We start from the raw sequence: 18,703 nt of genomic DNA on the forward strand, positions 1-18,703 counted from the left end.
ACCGGGATTGAGGAGCTGGGATCAAATCATTCCGAATCCGGGTTTGAGACGTGCGCCGATGAGGAAGACGAAGATGTCTTGGATTCTGTGCAAATTGGTACGACCGCACCGGCGGAACCTCAGTCCGTAGATGAGACTCATACAACACCTCATGGTTCGGGATCTTTCAAAATGATTCTTATCTGCATAAGAATATCGGCGTTGCTTACACCATAATTGAAACAGGAACACAGCACCGTATCAACGGTCTAACAACTTCGCCAGATCTGAGCCTAATTCAAGTGCATGCGCTAACTGTACGTACGATCAGTCTCCTCCATAATATTGTGTGACGCTTACATTTTACCCAGTCCGTTAAAGACTGTGAGTTCACCGTGTACCAGGTTTAATAAAATGCTAAGTTTTCGTACCAGTATCGCCTCGCGCTTGTCATCACCATTACCTCAATCCTCCATGCCCTGACGGAGTACGCCTTTCCTGGAAACACTATTCATGCTCAATAGCTGACTGATACGTGACAGGACCTTTGTCGTTACGCCCATAATTATCAATTGAGCGAACAGCAACGAAACGAAATAGCACATATCGGAAAGTTCATACCATGTGCGTCGATCAAGAAAGGTATAATTTTTGAGGCTGCTGCTCTTTCGACGACTGCTTACCATTCCTACAAATGAAGGCGAACAATGTCCACAGGGAGACGCGTGTTATTACGGACACAGTTGTCCTCACGGTCCCGATTGTCCCTTTTTAAGTAAATGCCAGTTCAAGAAGTGTGAGTTTTTCTTTCGTATATCACCCGACATTGCCTAACCTTGGAGTGTAGTGGGTCATGCTGCAGTATGTCTTACCTTCGCGCAATTAATCTGCGCGCCAATGCATTAACTCTAGATCACCCCCAGCCTGCAATTCCTGCTCGGATAACATCAGTGACAACCAATGGCACACCAAGCCCTCCAGTCGTACGCGAAGACAGCAAACCAATAGCCCAAGCTCAAACTCCTTCCAGTCGCGCGTATCATCCCACTGCGTCTCCTGCTGAGCAGCCTTCCACCGCACCGACCCCAGCGCCTGAAACATTTCCGTCATTGTCGCCCTGGAATCCGACAACTACAGCCTTTACAGATGAGACCAAGAGATTCATCCCACTTCTAATGGTGTTAGGAGAGGAGCATGCCTCGGGGAAAGAGACAGTTCCCTGGCCACAGGCTGCTATGAAAATGAGCCAAAAGGCACCAGGCGCGTGGGAGGGTAAATTCCGCAAGTACGTCGACGCCGCTATAGCCGAAAGATTAGTTGTTTCGGGACGTCTACCAGCCGAGGACTGGATGAAGGTACCAAATACGCCCCGGGCATCTCAATATCTGCGTGAGGCTATGAAGTTCCATCCTCTGGTCCAGATTTTGAGAGACGAGAAGCTGCTTGGCGGGAAGGACCGAGTGAAATGGTCCGACCTCGCCTTTCTGCTGAGTCGGAGGGCACCGAACGCGTTCACAGGGAAGTTGAAGAGGTTCCTCGAGGCCGCTGCGGAGGCGAAACTGGTTGTGTCAGGCGTTGGAGCGGTGCAAGGGCAGGAATGGATAGCATTACCCGGTACGGTCTGATGTATACTTACTGATTTTTGCGTTCGTATATCCTTTCACATCTTGTTATCAACGAGGGAAGCCGATCATGATGCATAGAATAGAGGAGATGTTGGCAACGCGGGTGTCGAATTTGACGAGATCCTCTCAGTTGAGATAACTCACCAGAATCCCGCTGGCCTGCGTACTCTCCTGCGATTTCGCTCTGTATTTTGTTACTATGAAACAACAAGTCGCCAATGTGTCGACAGGTGGTAGACGGCATTTCTCTGCTCGCTTGGTCTGTACTAGAAATAGATTTAGTCAGGGATCGCTGAGATTATTCCTGCAACACCTAGTAGTGGTAAGTCAACTGACTATAGACGCACCTCTTATCACCACAGCGACTGTAAATGAACAACGAGGTGGGGCCGTCTGCAAGACATCCCAGGATTGGTTGTCTCGTTTGCGACATTCTTGTCAGGATTTCTGGGTATCATCTCATGGCTGAGGCCATCGCTTGAACGACGTAAGCCGAGGATATGATGGCGATGTACTCCCCGAATATTCGAGCCAGTTCGTCCGAGTTCCCAAGTCATCCCGTAGACCTTATTCTAGACTACTGTAGTTTTTCGACCAAGTGTTCGTCACGCATCACGCAGAGGGCGTCGGCGAACAGTTTTGGTCCCGGGGTCACGCATACACACGGGTTCACGAACAGAAAATCGTGACGAATCTGCGCTGAAAATCACCCAAAATTCAATTTTTGGGAACTAATGCGAACAATTCCGCTTGTTCGTCACGCGTGGCCCGCCCGAACGAACCGTGGCCCAGCGGTGGTCACGGCTGACATAATTATCCCACGAACACTTGGTCGAAAAACTACAGTAAGTATACAGCGGAGGCTCAGTATGACCGTATACTTACTTTGGCGAAAGTATTGGATGGCGACATATTAGACGACTTTAAGTGTGAGAGAACGCAGGTCTTACATATGCTATATCAAAAGGGGGAACGAGGAGAGCAAGAGGAGTGGCGGAGGGATGTTCGGGTCGTCCTAGGTCGACTCATGCACTCGGGTTAGGGTCACTCCCTACGTCACCGGACGACATTTTAGTGTCGTTCCTTGTACCGTCATGAGCCTCTGCACAGATACTCAGCCTGTAGCATGCCCTGCGTACGGAGGGTCTAGTGTCTTACTCTCTTTACGGTCTGTGCTGCCCTTGCGCTGAGGAAGCGACGTCTCCGCTCAGACTGGCCCTTGACATGGAGATTCGAGGGGTTCCCAAACTCTTCTATACACACCTAGGCCGGATCTTCATAGAACTGTCGTGTCAAGGTGGAGCTTTGACTAATGAAACCTGGTTAAAACATCAAATATAACTCTACTAACTACGTCCAGAAAGCTAGATAGAACTCGAAACAGCACCGGGGCGTCCCGAATTGGATGGCGGGCACGTTCATATAGTCTCAGGAGCACCACTTCGTCACGGCAATTCCGAGTGAGCTCGGAATGGCGGAAACGTCAGAGTGGAAAGTGTTCATGATCGAATTGAATGGTACTTGGCGATCGTTCCACACACGTCGACGTATATATAATCGCCATCAATATTGCCTGCCGACGTCCTTTTCCCCCGCATCCTCGCATCCCTATACCCATTATGTTCAATCCTAAACGTCGCGCTGGTATGATTCCAGAGTCTTTCAAAGAAGACTGTTTCGCTGCCTTGCTCGAGGTCAGTCATCCTCGAACTGTGCAACCAGCGTGTAGAGTCATAGGGAATCGCTTCCCTCGTGCTTTCTCAGTTTGTAGGAACGACAGTATTCCTGCTTCTTGGTCTAGGATCAATCCAAGCAGTCACAGTGGAGGCGGCCGCCACTGCCTCTTCGTCATCCAACATTGAGCGCGTCCTCTATGTATGCCCCTTTTCGCCTCAGCCGTGTACTACATTTACATCCCCCAATCACTCACACGCCGGCCTCCCCCTTGCGTAGATCTCTTCGGGCATGGGTTTCTCCTTGCTCGTATCTGCATGGCTATTCTACAGAGTCACGGGCTCGCTGTTCAATCCCAACGTCAGCCTCGCCCTACTCATCGTCGGTGTCATCACGCCTGTTCGCTTCGTCCTGTACTGCATCGCTCAGCTGCTTGGAGCCATCGCAGCCTCTGCCCTCGTTATCGCTCTGACTCCTGGTCCGTTGAGCGTCAAGTAAGCCCCTCTATTCGCTCCAGTATCTTAATCCCGGAATATAGGTATGCATATACGATTGTGGGAGTTGAATCGGAATGTAACCACGTAGCGCGATGCTACAACCGGGCATAAACGACGCTCAAGGGGTCTTCATCGAGATGTTCATTACTGCTGCTTTGGTTCTCGCCGTCTTGATGCTCGCTGCCGAGAAGGTTTGTACAGTCTCTTTGCCAGGAATTCGTAAGTAAACTAATCATCTTCTGATTAAACACGGATAGCATAATACTACGCCCTTTGCACCAGTAAGTCTCCATTTATTTTTTCGTTCGTTATAATCTGACGTGTCCGCCACTTTGAAGATTGGCGTTGGATTGACTCTGTTCGCGTGCCATCTGTGCGTGTCGTTCTTGGTTCTTTACTCTTTGAGATCATATCCGACCCAATGATGAATACTGGCTGCCTTCCGTAGCTTCGCTGTTAACTACACTGGTACGTACCATCTCACCGAGCTTCTCATCTCGTCGGTTTTGACCTTCAACAATTGCACGCACACATAGGCGCCGCCATGAACACAGCACGAGCATTTGGGTGCGTCGCGTTCTAAAGGTCACCTTGACTCTCGTTTACCGACGATTGTTTGACAGGCCTGCAGCAGTCACTGGGTTCCCAAACGGGGATCACTGGGTGGTGAGTACTGATAATATCCACCAGCTTATATATCTATTCCTCCTTGTCCTACTATCGTTCTCCACGCATCCTTCCACTAACTTACCGGACCGCACAGTACTGGCTCGGGCCCTTCCTAGGCTCCATCCTCGCCTCAGGCTTCTACAGCGTCATCAAACAGTACGCCCCCCTCCCGCTCCCCTCACCCCCCTTTTGTTCTGTAGCCGATGTACTTAAACGTATCGGACATGCACAGCTATCACTACTGGAAGCTCAACCCAGACCAGGAGGCCGTCGAACAGCACATGTCACCTCCAGATCCGATCGAGCGTGTGCGCGAAGCCGTCACGAGCTCGAGTCAAGGCAGTGGCGATGCGGGTACGAGTGGTGGTGGTGGAGGAGAAAAGAGTAGGTTGGGTGAGAGTGAGGATAACTGGCGTGTTAGGGAGAAGAACGATAGTCCCGTTTGAGGACATGAGCTCCAGGAGTCGGCGTTCTGGATGTGTTTTTCAATAATCTAGGCTATTGACGGATGGAAGTTGCGGCAGTACGGTAACTTTATGCATGATATGGGCTCGTTATCGTTTTGTATATGTAGGATCTATCCATTATTCTTTGTTTTGGTTGAAATCCCGACAACCTAGGCCATACATTTTGTTCAGGACTTCCTTGGTCTTTCGTACTCTTCGCTTTATTATTCGCCTGAGCTGTCTGTCTGCTCCAGTCCCGATCCGCGCGGACGTTTTTGGTCTTGATTCATGGTAATAATCTCTGGTAGAATACATCCACGTTGCCGTGCCCAATATGCGCTGTGGCACTGGGGTCCTCGTGGGAGTTGAGCGCGGAGAAAGCCGGGTTCAGGGGAAGGAGAAATTTTCTCTCAGGTTGCTCTCCACAGTCCTCTTCACGATTGTCTCTTCATTCTCTGGCATTTACGAAGACTGGTCTCTCCTGGATAGTTCTACATACACTAGTTAGTTTCGCGAGACTTGACTACCGCTCTTTCGCTCGTCCGACAGCATCTGTACACGAGTTGCAGACACTCTGCGGCCGCTGCCACTGCCACTGCCCTAATTTTTCATTCTTCAGTCGGGCTCGGGTCAACTCCGTACGGTTTGGCCTTCTCCTCTCTAAGAGGTTCTGTCATAGTGAGCTATGGAATGGGCTCCGAAAGATCACGTTAGCGGTCATAGCTGCCGCGTTATCACTGCTGTGGAGACAACAACACTAGTCGAACAACATTTCTTGACATCTTCGTATCGACGCTGCCTTCATGGTATTCTCAGATAAAAAGCCATAAATTACAGGTTTCTACACTTCAGCGAGCTCACAACAACCGCCTCCAGCCGCCATACTACACAGTCACAGCCTTCGAATCTCTGCCCGCGGTGGAAACACCCATCTTGCTGTGCATGCGCTGGCGACGCCACTAGCCGCGGCTTGCCTCAAGGCTTTGCTTTATTCTTTATGAGGGTGGAGGATTTCTCATGCACTGCGAGAGTCTACTCGGAGGCGACCTGTGCGGGTATCACTACGGCGCGAAGACGACCGAGAATAGTTGCTTCAATTTCTCGGGGACGGGAGAAACTGTTCATGTCTTGTGTCAAAGCTCGTAAAGTCTATCTTTCTTAACACCGATAGCGGCCTTGGGGTGTTAGTTCTTCTGCTTGAGTTTTACGACCATAACGCACCACAAAGGTCTCATTCATCCGTGTTCATATGGACGATACGGCTTGATGTGTCCGATATATGTATCGATATCGTGATACACACAATGCCTGGTCTCAGCCTGGACACCTTCTTGACGTCATGTACTGTGCTTCAAGGGGACATGTGGAACGTGGGCGGTATTTTCGGGATCTTTAAGGCTGATGTTCAAGACCGTGAACAAAGGAAGGGCCCAAAACGGCGCGATGACTTGGATACCGATGGCACACTCCACACGTGTTGTTGCATCTCTCTAATTGATGACTCGATATTTTCAAATTTTTCGTCATCGGCAAGCACCTATATAAAGGAGGGTAGTCTCGCTATCCTTCTCTTCACTCGCAGCCCCCTCTTCGCTTTCTCTCCCTCAGATCACACCCCAGCTTCAACCCAACGTCGAAACGCAGTACAGGTAAGAGATTTTCGCACTGTAAGCTTCAATATGGCCTTCGTCTCTAACAGTTTACGCTTCGGGCCTTTCCCAGTCTTCGCTAGGCGCTCCTCATCGTTCTGCAGGGTGTGTAGATCTCGCCGCGTATAACCCGTCTTTCTTCCCCCTTCTGATTCTGAACCGTTCCCCCTTTCGCTTCTTCTTTTATTTGTGGAAAGTCATCATGCCCGAACCATACCGCGTCGTTTATCCAGCCGATAGATGCGAGGGTTGCACTCTCAGGCCCGAGGAGGGTCGTCTGCACAGGATTTGTGGCCGGTGTCGCAGCGTAGTCTATTGCAGCAAAGAATGCCAAGCCAAACAATGGAAATACCATAAGTACGTGCTCTCCTCTTTAACGCCTTCTCTACTTGAATAGTTCATTAACCTCACCGGATACGTTCAGAGCTGCGTGTCGGTATGCTCAAAAGCGTTATGCACGGACTGAGTCGGGCAAGCCGACCGCCGAAGCGACAAACACCCGTGCTCTTCGGGAATTCTTCTCCATACACACCGACAATTTTGTCTACTGCGTGGAGTTGGCCATTATAGAAGATATGCTACGTTCTGTTCCTGCAGGCCTCTCCGGCCGTGACCTGGTTCAAGCATATAACGCTTCCGACCACATCGCCTACTTCGAATTGTCCCCTCGCGCGAACGACGGTAACCCGAGCACAACATTCGGCATCAAACGCTCTGTATACACAACCGTCGACGCCTTCAAGAAGAGCCCAGACTTTAATTCTTCCACCCGGGAGCTCTTAACCTCTACCCCTAAAGAAGTGATGGACAAGAATCGGCACTACGAGTTACATGGGACAGAGCCTGGCTACGACATTGGCTTAATCACCATGCTACTGCATATCCCCGGCCGCAACGCGAATGACATGGGCTATCACTATGGTCATGCAAAGTTGGTATACATCGAACAACTCTCTCATAACATGGAGAAGCTGATCTCGAACGGCATCGGACTGTCCGCTTTGGCGTCATGGAAGACGATGTTATCATTTTTCGTGGATGTGGGGATTTCGTCGAGGTTTTTCCTAGCTGTGGAGGACGAAAAGAGGCACCATTGTTACGGAGAGATGGTAAAGGTGGAAGGAGAACCAGGGTCAAAAACGAAGTGGACGTGGGTGCAAATTCCGTGGGATGAGTATGATGCTCGTATAGAGGAGTTGATGCCGCGCGAGCAGTCCCAACCCGCTATCACAACGCCCGAGTGAGAGGTCATTATCGCTGGTATAAAGCCCTTGAGGCAGCATTAGGGTCCTTACCGTAACATTGTATCCTTTGATTCTTCATAAGTAACACCCTCTCGTGACAGAATTTGTGTTCGCAGCTGAGCGATGTGTTGACGGTGGCGCTGTGGCGACGAGGGACCGCTGTATGCAATAATGTCTTCTTCGTCAGCATCTTCCCAGACGAAGACGACGACGACGACGACAAACACGATGATTTATTAACCACTTATCTTCCTTTGCTTCGTAAAACTTCGGACATCCGTTTGTTTCGTCTATTAAACGCGCTCGTCGACAGTGTCCGCGACTGAAATAGCCATCGTTCGTGCCCTCCACCAATCCGGTGAAGTATTAGAGGTATTATCTCAGGCTTTTGCTCATCAGCTCATTATTTATCATTTGGATTGCTTATATTTTTTTCAGGATGACTATGAAGATCGCATCCATGGCTTTTGGGGATCAATGACACACAGTGTCTCACTTCAAAGGAACATTGCCTCGACGTACCTCTGCACAGGGGTCCCCAGCTCGGCTTTCATGTCTTTTTATGTTACCTTCAGCGTTCGCATTAAGTTGGCTAGTACCCGCACCGACGCAACCTGAACTGGGAAAAACAAACATCGCAATTCGCCAGGGCTTCCATTGAGCATATGCGCATCATTCGAATAAGAACAGTCGACGACAACTCTGCTCTCCCTTCGAGTCTCTTCTTAAGTGAATACTCGTACCGTTCCTCCAATTTCCTGCGGGTTCTGTGTCGCCTCTTTGGATTGTGATTGTTTGGCCTCCCATACATGGCAAATTATAGTAGAGAGCGTGAAATCGTCCAAAATCGAAACTCAAAAGCCGAGACTGGAACGGTTGACGCTCCAAACTCAGTGGTGAGCGCTCGTGCCGGTGGAGCGAAACTCGATTGAGTTTCGCTCTAATCTCCGAGTTTAGATTCTCGCCGATTTCACGGTCTCTAGTATGTGTTCCATGTCTCGCGGAGTTCATTTCGCTGGTCTTCTTCAGTCCTTATGTGCTATTTTCCCAGCATTCGCCAGTTTCATTCGAGACATTGAGTATACTCCAGATCGCACCCCTCTCACAATGTGTCAACACCATATCGACATTCAGCACCGGCAACAGCGGTTTGCCAGCCCCAGAACTAGCAGTCCTGGCGGTGACATCGTTTTTGTCCCCTTGGGCCCTGTACGGGAGCGGTACAATGTCAATAATTGTCATTCTTCTGACTCAGATTGCCGGAGGCAAGATCATAATAATGCGACCATGGCGTGGAATACTCTAGCTAAGCAGTATACACTGGTGGCATCGTCGTCAGGCTGTCCTCCACACTCCCGTCTACTTGCCCAGTTCTGGCCGCCGCCTCCGAAATGTTCGGCGGTGACTGGCTTGGTATCATTCGGGGGGTTCCTGCTTCCTCGCTGCACTCTAATCGAGCGACGGCGCCCTGTTGAGTATCCTTTGGCGCTCTCATGGACGATACCGTAGGGCGGGCGAGAGAGAACGGAGTGACCCAGTTCATCATAACTGGCATGATATATCTCATTAGTATACTGCAAATAAAGTGCATCAATGGTACGTACGACGGCCAGGAGATTCATCGTCCTGGACAGATTGACCGTTGATATGACGGCGTCTGGACCTCCGTCTACATCGCCACAGAAACACACCGAGCACCAAGATGACGACGAGCGATGCAGCGCCGACAACACCCCCTACGATGACTCCATATTTGTTCTGCTCTTTGTCAGTGCTCGAGGATGGAGTTGTCGCGGGTGTTCCCCCCCTTTTCTCTACCGCCGTGGGTGGAGGAACGAAGGCTGTGTCGGATCCTACGAGGACATAGTCGATGTAAAACGAGTTCGCTACCTCACACGTGACGACTAAGGTGTGATTCCCGCCGGACGAGAGAGGGGCGGAGATATAGTGCCAGTTGACTGCGGGAGAAATATCTCCGATGTTTTCAGGCATGGTGACGTTGAACGGGATGCTATCATCGATCGTATAGGATGCAGGGGGAGCGGAAATGGCGATCGATATACCATAGACGTCCACAGATGTTCCTGAAAACGTCCAGTATTCGAATCTGCTTGTCTCCGAACGAAAGAGATACCGAAATGGAGACGTACCGATGAAATTGAGCGTCATTGACGCTCCCGGAGTGGCTCCACCCGTTACGCTCCCGTTGAAGGTCCCGTCAACTTCAGTGAAGGAGTCGTTGAAAGCAATCCAAGGCGGTGTGGCGACCGCCCAATCGCCGGACCACGACAAATACGGACTAGTATCATCTATGAAGATACGAGATGTAGACGGGTGAGATATTGTTGAATTTTCGGTAGCCTCGATGACGATGTAGTCGAGGAAGAGCTGAGAGGCGAATTGCCCAGATATGTCCATGTTGATGGAATGTGTCGTATCTTCCAGAGACGTCACATTGAAGGCGGAAATGTGGTGCGATGAGTCTCTCCGGGGCGTTAGGATGCTTGAGGAGGAGACACCGCCGTCAATGGTGAATGTAACGTTGACCGTCTGTGGGTCAGTGCTACCTCCGAGCGAACCAAAGGCGAACACGGACTTTCCTGGGTAGGTTTGAATATTCATTCAGCCATACGCATAAATATGCGCTCACCAGAGAAGCTAACTTCCATGGTTGATCCCACGCCAGTGGACTGAGTTGTTGTGGACAGGAACTCAATGTCCACGCCTAGGAGAAAACACAATGGTTACTTCATGCACTCGAGAGCTCAGATTGGACTCGTACCAGAGTCGGTCCAGTTTCCGTCCGTAGGCCCATACGATATACTGGGGTCTCTGTCGTCTACAATCACGTATATGGCAGACATGAGAGGAAATGATTAGAGAGTGTTAGGAGTTGATAGTAGAGTTCTGGGTGCTGATGTAGTATAAATTCATACCTAGGCAAAGATATCGCCCCGCCATCATTAGTCCATCCCGCCTTCCGTTGCCAGTTGTGGATCCGTCCTCGCATGTTAACTGCACCGGGGACATCGACCCGAATCAGCACTTCTTGACGGGATCCTCCCCTCGAGGGCTGTGGATATCTGCCAAAGTTCAAAATCCTGCAAGACTAGACACATCGGGTTAGAAAGCTCGCGGATTATCCAAAGGTTGGACTGTTACCTCCCCAGTGGCTTTCCCAAGACATCTCACGGCATCTTTCTGTATCCGCACTGGTAGCTAAGCACTAATGTCCGGCAAGTATTCAGTTGAGGGTCTGCAAATACGAAGGTCAGTCGGGTTAAGAATCTATGTGACATGTATAGGCTTGAATTAATTTGTGGAAGGACTCCGAGATTATACATGGCTCATGCGTTGACTATTCGACCTGAAGGGCACCATGTAAAACATGTACTTCCCGTGTTCATTCTCGAGACGATCAATGTCATGTGTCATGCGACTGATGTTTGTTGCTCGAAACATGTACGACTGATACGACTCTGGATATCAGCTGGCGACCTACTAAGTATATAAGGTTTTGCACGGGACAAACCCGTACCCGCCAAACACCGCACCCGTACGGGTACGGGTAACCACTCACCATCCACCCAGGGTACATTCTACGCATCGCTCACTGCCCTCTCCTTTCTTTGCGCTTCTACTCCCTACCATGTCAGCTGTCCGCAACACACACCTTGCTCTCGATATGACATCCAGGTCCACCGTTCCGCACATCACCCCACCATCAACAGCGGGACCACATCTGAAGCCACGGAGAGTACTCCCTTCGCCATTGGCCACCCAAATCAACAGTAACACAATTACATTGCGCCACCCATCAGATATTGTCTGAGAGTTCACTGTGAGTGTGATGGGGGTGGACGATGGAGGGAATCCATTACCCAAAACCTACAACCGTCAACATGAAAACCTGGCAAGATCATAGATGTATCAGCGCCGGGAAGAGGACGAGGACGAGGCCGTGGATGAGGATGAGGATGGAGATACGGAGGACGGGAATGTGACAGCTCAAAGTGGTGAGGAGCAGCGGGAGCAGGAGTTTGAGTTTGAGACTAGCGAAGGCAAAGAAGAGAGGATGATGAGATTGAGGATGAAACGTACAGCGATGCCGGAGAGGACGGAGCCGCAGCGAGATTGAGAACGGGACCGACAGCGAAGCGCGTGATACGTGGGGGCTGAAGAGTGGAGAACTCAATATTTGGCCACGTCGTAGAAGAAGAGGAACTGATTGTGTTCCGTATCACTGCAATACCACCATTTCACAGACCGATACTAATCAAATGCATACGCTGTGAACGACCTCGTCGACTCGTTTGATCGGTGGGTGCCGTTGGAACATACTTATGGCGCTGGACTGTGTCATCAAATCACCAGAGCTTCCGTGGCCCCGCACGACAACAATGATGCGTGTATTATGATCGTACAGCCATGGTTACAAGACAATGATTCCAACTCTATGAAGAATTGAGTATGATAGTGACGAACCCGGATACACACGTACCGTACATAACATACATTCACTACACCAATATGTTTGCGAGAACTACCCAACTTCCGTCCCACCAACCTTGACCGTGATCTTCATCGGAAAAGGCGAAATATTCGAGTTCGTGATAGGAGGTACAGCTGCGCGGCCGGCTTCAGAGGACGTATGAATGAGCATTGTTTGGAGAGCGCGAGTGAGAGTATTGGGAAGAGTGCGAAGATAGGTCTGGCGGTCTGGACGCGGAGAGGGGACAGTTGGGTCAGCGGGCAAATAGTACTGAGAGAGGGTGGAAGCAGAAAACCTTGTTCAGACTTGGGGTGTTTGACCTCGACATTGATGTTCCTGGAGCGGTGGACGGCGAAGATCAGGACAAGGATAACATACCAAAGGGAATTACACGCACCACTGCTCCCATGGAACTTCCTCCTACTCGATCGGCAGCACACAGAAAAGTAAAAATTATATAAATCTCCACGAGACCAATCATACCGACTGGGAAGGCGAAGGAGAGACACACTTCGTATGTTATCCCTAGCCACGATTTCTTCGGTTGTTTGGTGGAATATGTGACACTGACCTAAAGCCAGCACTTGTTAGAGGTCATAAACACGAAGAGAGCAGCTGTGAGCTACTCGCCTGTCCACGCTTGTTATGGGCGCCGCTCTCCATACCTTTCCAGAACACCTCGACCTTCTCGTTTACGAGCTTCTCCATGTCCGGGTCGGCTACGCCGGGCTACATGTTCGATTTCCCCATACCGTGGTCAGTACAAGAACAAAAAAGGAGTGAGGCAATAGGGGCGCACGATTGTAACATCGAGGACTTCAAACGTTTGTGGCTTTATATTCCCGAAGAGGCGATGAAAGAGGATGGCGTGGAGGAGCGCACGGAGGACGTCTCGAGTGTTGGACCGATCTAGGATCTAAGCTCGTAAGCAGATGTTCAAAGTCTGGCTTCCATCGGACAGACTTACGACGTCAATATCGATAATGGCATGGGTAGGTGCGCTCATCGTTGCAAGCGATGTTGGCCACCTGAGATGTACGGTGTGAGGTGAACGAGCGCCGATGAGGTTATTGGGGATACCTTAACCCGGAATTAGGGCGCTGCTATCAGGGCCACTCGTGTGGCATTGGGTTGCCGCTTCAAGCGGCGCCGTTTTCTTCACCACGTCTGAGTCGCTCTTTGACGAAACACTATCCATCTTTGTCCGTACATTTCTCGCTTCTCTGGACTTCTCTGGATATCGACATGCCGACTGTCAATGAAGATTTTCTGCGTAAGCTATCAGAGCTGTACGAAAGCTGGAACCATGCGCTTCAGGATGAGAATCGTCGACTAGAGAAAGAGTTGACTGAGGTGAAGCACGAGAGACAGCAGTCCGAGGTATGCCAGCCGTTTTACCTATGTTGGAGTGCATCATGATACTAAGTAGTTCTACCGTACGATATTTCTCCTCTTTGTCTCGCTCTGGTGTTTTGGGACCCGAAGGTACCAGCCGCTGCGCCACAGGGCTCTGTCTATATCAAAACGATAAAGGACCTCATAGCTGAAAAGCGTGCGCTTAGCCTCGACCTAGAGGCAGTGAATCTTCGCATCGAGCAGATGACGGCCACCATCGAGGGCCTCACAACGAAAACCGACCAGCTTCGCTACACACTTGGGCTTAAACAAGATACACTAGGCGATACGCGGGCAAAGTTGGAACAGGCTGAAAGAGATGCCCAGCTTCGTCAAGAGCAGCTGTGCCATGGACGCAAGAAGTTGTTCGAAACGGAGAAAGCATTGGAGGAGTCTGACGAGCTGAGGGCTGATCTCGGGAAGGCATGGGAGTCGAGCGAAAGGGATGTTAGACGTCTGCAGGTGCAGTTGGAGGACCGCGAAGCCGAGATCGCTCTATTGAGGGAGATGTTACACACTCCAAATGTGAAGAAAGAGGTGCGTTCTGGTTCAACCATACCGTTTCGGATGTTCCTAACATACTTCGGTCTTATCTGCCTGCTAGACACCGAAAGCCGGTTCTGCGCAACCCAGGAAACGCACTCGTCAGGCGCAGCAGCATGCTGATGCTCCGAACAGTGCAGGTAGCTCGTCGAGCAAGAAGAGGAAGACAGACTCCACGAGTATGAAGAACGAGGTCTGATCGATAAATAATTAGATGTGACATCGGACTCGTCTTGTTTGAAGTGAGTTGAATTCTTCCGGCCTGCGTTCTGTGCCTTTTGGCTCTACAAATCTGACTATGACTGCCATTTCATTTTCCTCCCTGTGCATTGGGTATTGGTCAGCATGTTGGAGCACTCCTTAGTGGCTACAGCGACCGTAAACAACAGATCCCCCCATTCTACACGAGTCGATATCCCCTACCGAAAGCCATGCGTTGTCCTTATTGTTATTCACTAAAATATGATGTCTTCGTGCCCTCTTGTCGGCGTCTGGCCGATGAGCGTCTGGGTATCAGGTCATACTCACTCATCCCCGCATGTTCCCATCCAGATCAGTGATGCTATATCAGGTCTGAGAATCCCTAGTATCTTGGGTCCATCCGCGTACGCTGCAATTCGCGTCTGGCCTGGGACGGTTTCTCCACTAACAAGTATAGCGTACATTTACTGTACGAATGGGCATGTCCCTCGTATCGTGAAGGCAACAGCAACATGGCAATATTATGGAACGCTGGAGGGGAAATGGTCATATGCGTACAATCTGGTTAAAGTCGAATTCAGTCGTACAATCTATAGGATTCTAGATATTTCGAGAGGCAAAAAAGATTCAGCGCTGATGGCAATCGAAGATGGGTAACATTTTTGAAGGACAGGAAAAGGCTCGCAACCATGGCTTAGCATTCGCCAAGGTAGCTACTCTTCGGCACACTCTGACCGTAATCATTGACCCAGGTCGTCAAGTTGGGATTGGTGTACGCCTCTTCATATCTACAGTGATGTCTGGGTAAGACCTACTTACAGACGGCAAAGCAAAGAGAAAAGACGAACTGGGAGATATAAGCGGCAGTCGGGAAATCGGGCGGGTCGCAATCGACATTGATGGAGTCAGGCCTCTGGTAGACGCGTATGTAGTCGATATGCATGGTTGCCGGGAAAACCAGATCGTCGAAGTCGATGTCGCCAAAGTTGTAGGACATACCGAGGTTGGCGATGATATACTGCGACCAGGAGAAGAAAGTAAATGAGCGTCGACGGAGGGGAAAGATAGACAAGTAAGCCGAGCAGGGAAATAGTGGACGTACCATGGGTTCTTGGGGAATCGGACGATCTGAAATCTCTGTCCTCGGGTCGGCCTTCATACCTTCTGCTTTCAGCGTCCAAGCGGTTGCGTTCTTCGCTATCCACGTAATATATGCATCATCAAACCCAGGCTTGTACTGCACTCACGCATATATTCAGCACTCCAGAGGCAGCGACATACGCGATCAGGCGGATACACTCACTTCGTAGCCATATACGGAGAAACACGACCCATTGAACTGGTAACAGTCTTGGTCTGTCTCGGAGATTACGGACGTCGCCTGCTGAGTCCGTCCGCCCTTGTACGAGTTGAGAGCGGACGTGACAGTTTCGTTGTAGATCTCAGAGCCAGTAGTGTTATCCCAGCTGTAGAAAGCGTTGAATGGCTGTACTCTCGAACAATGAGCTCCAGCCAAGGCCAATGACTGGGGTAAAGAACTCACAGCCCACTGACAACTCTGAGAGACTTGACCGCTCATGACTCCGCCGAAAGTATTCGATATCTGTCCCTCAATAATATCGATCTCAGGTGCACTCCTCCCAACGAATGTGCCATCTTCATGCACTGGACCTGGATGGCTCTCTCCTGGGCACGTACACCGCGAAAGTCTCTGACCACCCAAATAGGAGAGAGGTCCTCCCACAGTAGTACCGTCGCCACCGTCCTCGGTGAAAGTGTAACCAGTCTCTGCGGCATAGGAAGGGAGGCCGTTGAGAGATTGGTTGGCGACGGTGCCGATATCACAGGCGTCATATGTGTAGGGCCACTAAGAAGCGGCGTACGGAGGCAGTACATTAGACCAGAGATAAAGGGTGAGAATTTAAATGGAAGAACGTACCAGTCCGTCGAGTGTGGCGCCGTAGCCTGTACGCCCGAGATTTCCGACCGTCCAGACGGCAGGCCACAGACCAATGATGTTCGAAAAACCAGGCAGAACGACCGAAGTCTCCACATATCCGCCCGTGAAGCAGAATTTATTCCTGACGAAACCGAACACGTTGAAGACTCATAATTACAAGCTGATAAGAGGAGACGATGGAAACTGACCATGTTGTGACCATACCTATGTTCAATGCGAATGGTCAGCAGCCGAACCCGACAGATAGGAAGGATATGTCGCTCACCACTCTGGTAGTCCAAGTTATACTCTTCATGTCTCGAAAGCGTGATGACCATCGAACCGTTCGCCGTGGTGACCGCTGCGGGATCGTACCACTCGAGATTATTCGTTTCCTAGTATCCCATGGATGTCAGCAAACAATAAAGATCGCTCGTTTCTCCAACAACGATAAAACTGAGCTTATTAGCGAAAGGGACTTACCCAGTAATGCAAATTCACAGCCTCCCAATACGGATCGTCTCCCTCCGAAAATGTCCTCCCCTCCTTCTCGAACTCGTCCGAAAATACAAGCTGTAGCTCGGACCCATCGTGCCACGAAGTCTTCGTGTACGCCCAGGAAGGAGTATCGGTATCGATAAGGCCAGGGTATTGTGATGTTGCGTTGAGGAATGTGGCGGAGAGAGTGGGAGGGCCGGCGGTGAGGTCAAAGTGACTGAGAACGGGATATCCAGCGCTATTTTGTCGCGGTGAAACAAAAAAAATTGTATAAATAAGTTCATGGATGCCAGCGAAGACTGAGTGACAGAATGAAACGCACAAGAGCATGACGACTGCTAAAATCATGATGACGAGGCATCCTAAATTCGCCACTCCACGTACGTACGACACACCCCAACCGCGCTTGTGCCACAACTGCTCGTCTACGACCGTCTCTTTCGGATCGTGCATCCCATCATCTGCCTCCGGAAACTCCAAGCTAAGCGGGGTCCCCCATCGCTCTGGGTCGTACGAGAAGGCGTACTGGGTTGGAAATACAAGTACGTGTGAGCACCGTGTATGAAAATAATGCAAGATGCCAAAGTGATAATCGGAGAGGGAGTTGTTGGGTGGAACACGTACCTTCTCTTCGACGGCGAGCTTCGACTGGGATGGAAATTGGACGGGATATGGACATTGATAGGGCGTCTCAGACTGCGATCCGAATACCATCAGTCCAGAGATCGAAAGATCAACGCATAGAAAAGCCGACTCACTGTGAACGAGAACTCTGAATCTTTAGATGGCCGGACACGTAGTGGTAACGAGTACTTCCGCGCAGGTATACGTGTGGCATTGAGCTTCGGTACCCTGGGCGGCGTCGAAGAGACTCCATGGATAGAATGTGATTCGGATCCTGAAGACGAATCCGGGTGAAGGGGCGGTTGAGACGGCGCAGGATAAGATGGCGGTGACGGCTGGCTCGATCTAGCGGACATAGTGGATGTGGAAAGATAAGTGGGCGAAGGGAAGGAAAACACAAGCACGAACCTCTTGTTTCGAAGCTTTATGGGAAAAGCGCCCATTCCTTCGGCGACAGCTGCGCTCTTAACCCCAAAGCCCCAAATTAACCTTCCTTGACATCCTTCCGTCCACAAAATAGTCGAAGAAGGATGCTCGAGGGTAGAATGTCAAGGTAAATGTGGGGAACTGACTGGTCTGGCGTTTAGGAAGAAGTATCCGCCACAGCACGATAGCCCACGATATTGGAAGCAAAGCGCTCCGAGAATTGCGTGAGGACACTCAAAATGACACAAAATGCAGAGTATCCACGACCGTATTGAGAAACCCTTTCCATTTGCCTCCGATGGGTATCTGCATCCGCGCTAAGGTATCCTTCGTCATACCGGGACTTGCGTCAACGCTCTCTGAATTTCGGATACAGTGGTGCTGAGTTCGAAGAAAAAATACTGAGCGTACAGTGAAAGCAAGGATATAACTGCGCAAAGTGAACCATACGGTGCGAAGAACTAAAGACTTTGTTAGTCTGTAGCAGCATTGCTCGATTTTCGAGAGAGAAACTCTCGGATACTGGAGTGCGATGACCAGAAGTGCGGGGTACGAGGGTATCCCCACACGGATAAATGGCATGGAATGCAGACTATCTCCTCGCTTGCCACTATCGTATAACAGTCACATTCACAGGAGCATACAGAGGCATCGTAGGATGAATGCGTGTGCCGATATCAATACTTGTTCTACCCATTAAAAAGGGAGACATCGCGACTGGGCGACGTAAAGAAAGCAAGGTTCAGGGCCTATGAAGTCACTAGAGGAGCGGATGAAGCGGAAGTGAGAATTGTCGATAGAG

At 50.4% G+C, this 18,703-nt stretch overlaps 6 protein-coding genes across 6 annotated transcripts; 3 read left to right on the forward strand and 3 right to left on the reverse strand.

Moving 5' to 3' along the window:
• Positions 1–3,223: 3,223 nt before the first annotated feature.
• Positions 3,224–4,994, forward strand: STEHIDRAFT_170523 (aquaporin-like protein; the record flags this gene model as incomplete). Its single annotated transcript, XM_007307275.1, has 11 exons — positions 3,224–3,298; positions 3,369–3,479; positions 3,558–3,772; positions 3,864–3,966; positions 4,033–4,056; positions 4,114–4,148; positions 4,224–4,243; positions 4,312–4,342; positions 4,399–4,441; positions 4,539–4,600; positions 4,677–4,994. The coding sequence occupies 11 exons, from the start codon at positions 3,224–3,226 to the stop codon at positions 4,888–4,890; spliced, it is 933 nt and encodes a 310-aa protein (XP_007307337.1). The 3' UTR covers positions 4,891–4,994.
• A 1,747-nt stretch (positions 4,995–6,741) lies between these two features.
• Positions 6,742–7,783, forward strand: STEHIDRAFT_113365 (uncharacterized protein; the record flags this gene model as incomplete). The annotated part of the gene is made up of 2 exons (XM_007307276.1): positions 6,742–6,896; positions 6,937–7,783. The coding sequence occupies 2 exons, from the start codon at positions 6,742–6,744 to the stop codon at positions 7,781–7,783; spliced, it is 1,002 nt and encodes a 333-aa protein (XP_007307338.1).
• A 1,306-nt stretch (positions 7,784–9,089) lies between these two features.
• STEHIDRAFT_159779 (uncharacterized protein) lies at positions 9,090–10,647 on the reverse strand (the record flags this gene model as incomplete). The annotated part of the gene is made up of 5 exons (XM_007307277.1): positions 9,090–9,331; positions 9,388–9,867; positions 9,934–10,383; positions 10,434–10,508; positions 10,566–10,647. The coding sequence occupies 5 exons, from the start codon at positions 10,645–10,647 to the stop codon at positions 9,090–9,092; spliced, it is 1,329 nt and encodes a 442-aa protein (XP_007307339.1).
• A 1,642-nt stretch (positions 10,648–12,289) lies between these two features.
• Positions 12,290–13,315, reverse strand: STEHIDRAFT_101279 (uncharacterized protein). The gene is made up of 7 exons (XM_007307278.1): positions 13,243–13,315; positions 13,075–13,191; positions 12,906–13,004; positions 12,787–12,846; positions 12,673–12,695; positions 12,571–12,611; positions 12,290–12,502 (listed from the first exon to the last, which is right to left on the reverse strand). Exons 1-7 carry the CDS (start codon positions 13,279–13,281, stop codon positions 12,327–12,329), a joined length of 555 nt encoding a protein of 184 aa, XP_007307340.1. The 5' UTR covers positions 13,282–13,315; the 3' UTR covers positions 12,290–12,326.
• A 205-nt stretch (positions 13,316–13,520) lies between these two features.
• On the forward strand, positions 13,521–14,412 carry STEHIDRAFT_133160 (uncharacterized protein; the record flags this gene model as incomplete). The annotated part of the gene is made up of 3 exons (XM_007307279.1): positions 13,521–13,655; positions 13,761–14,207; positions 14,275–14,412. The coding sequence occupies 3 exons, from the start codon at positions 13,521–13,523 to the stop codon at positions 14,410–14,412; spliced, it is 720 nt and encodes a 239-aa protein (XP_007307341.1).
• A 634-nt stretch (positions 14,413–15,046) lies between these two features.
• STEHIDRAFT_83163 (glycoside hydrolase family 16 protein) lies at positions 15,047–17,376 on the reverse strand. The gene is made up of 10 exons (XM_007307261.1): positions 17,174–17,376; positions 16,837–17,089; positions 16,640–16,748; positions 16,563–16,578; positions 16,354–16,495; positions 15,958–16,281; positions 15,718–15,900; positions 15,517–15,651; positions 15,263–15,432; positions 15,047–15,202 (listed from the first exon to the last, which is right to left on the reverse strand). The coding sequence occupies exons 1-10, from the start codon at positions 17,302–17,304 to the stop codon at positions 15,109–15,111; spliced, it is 1,557 nt and encodes a 518-aa protein (XP_007307323.1). The 5' UTR covers positions 17,305–17,376; the 3' UTR covers positions 15,047–15,108.
• Between the last annotated feature and the right edge of the window lie 1,327 nt (positions 17,377–18,703).

Source organism: Stereum hirsutum (genome assembly GCF_000264905.1).
Source record: "Stereum hirsutum FP-91666 SS1 unplaced genomic scaffold STEHIscaffold_13, whole genome shotgun sequence".
Taxonomy (NCBI): Eukaryota; Fungi; Basidiomycota; class Agaricomycetes; order Russulales; family Stereaceae; genus Stereum; species Stereum hirsutum.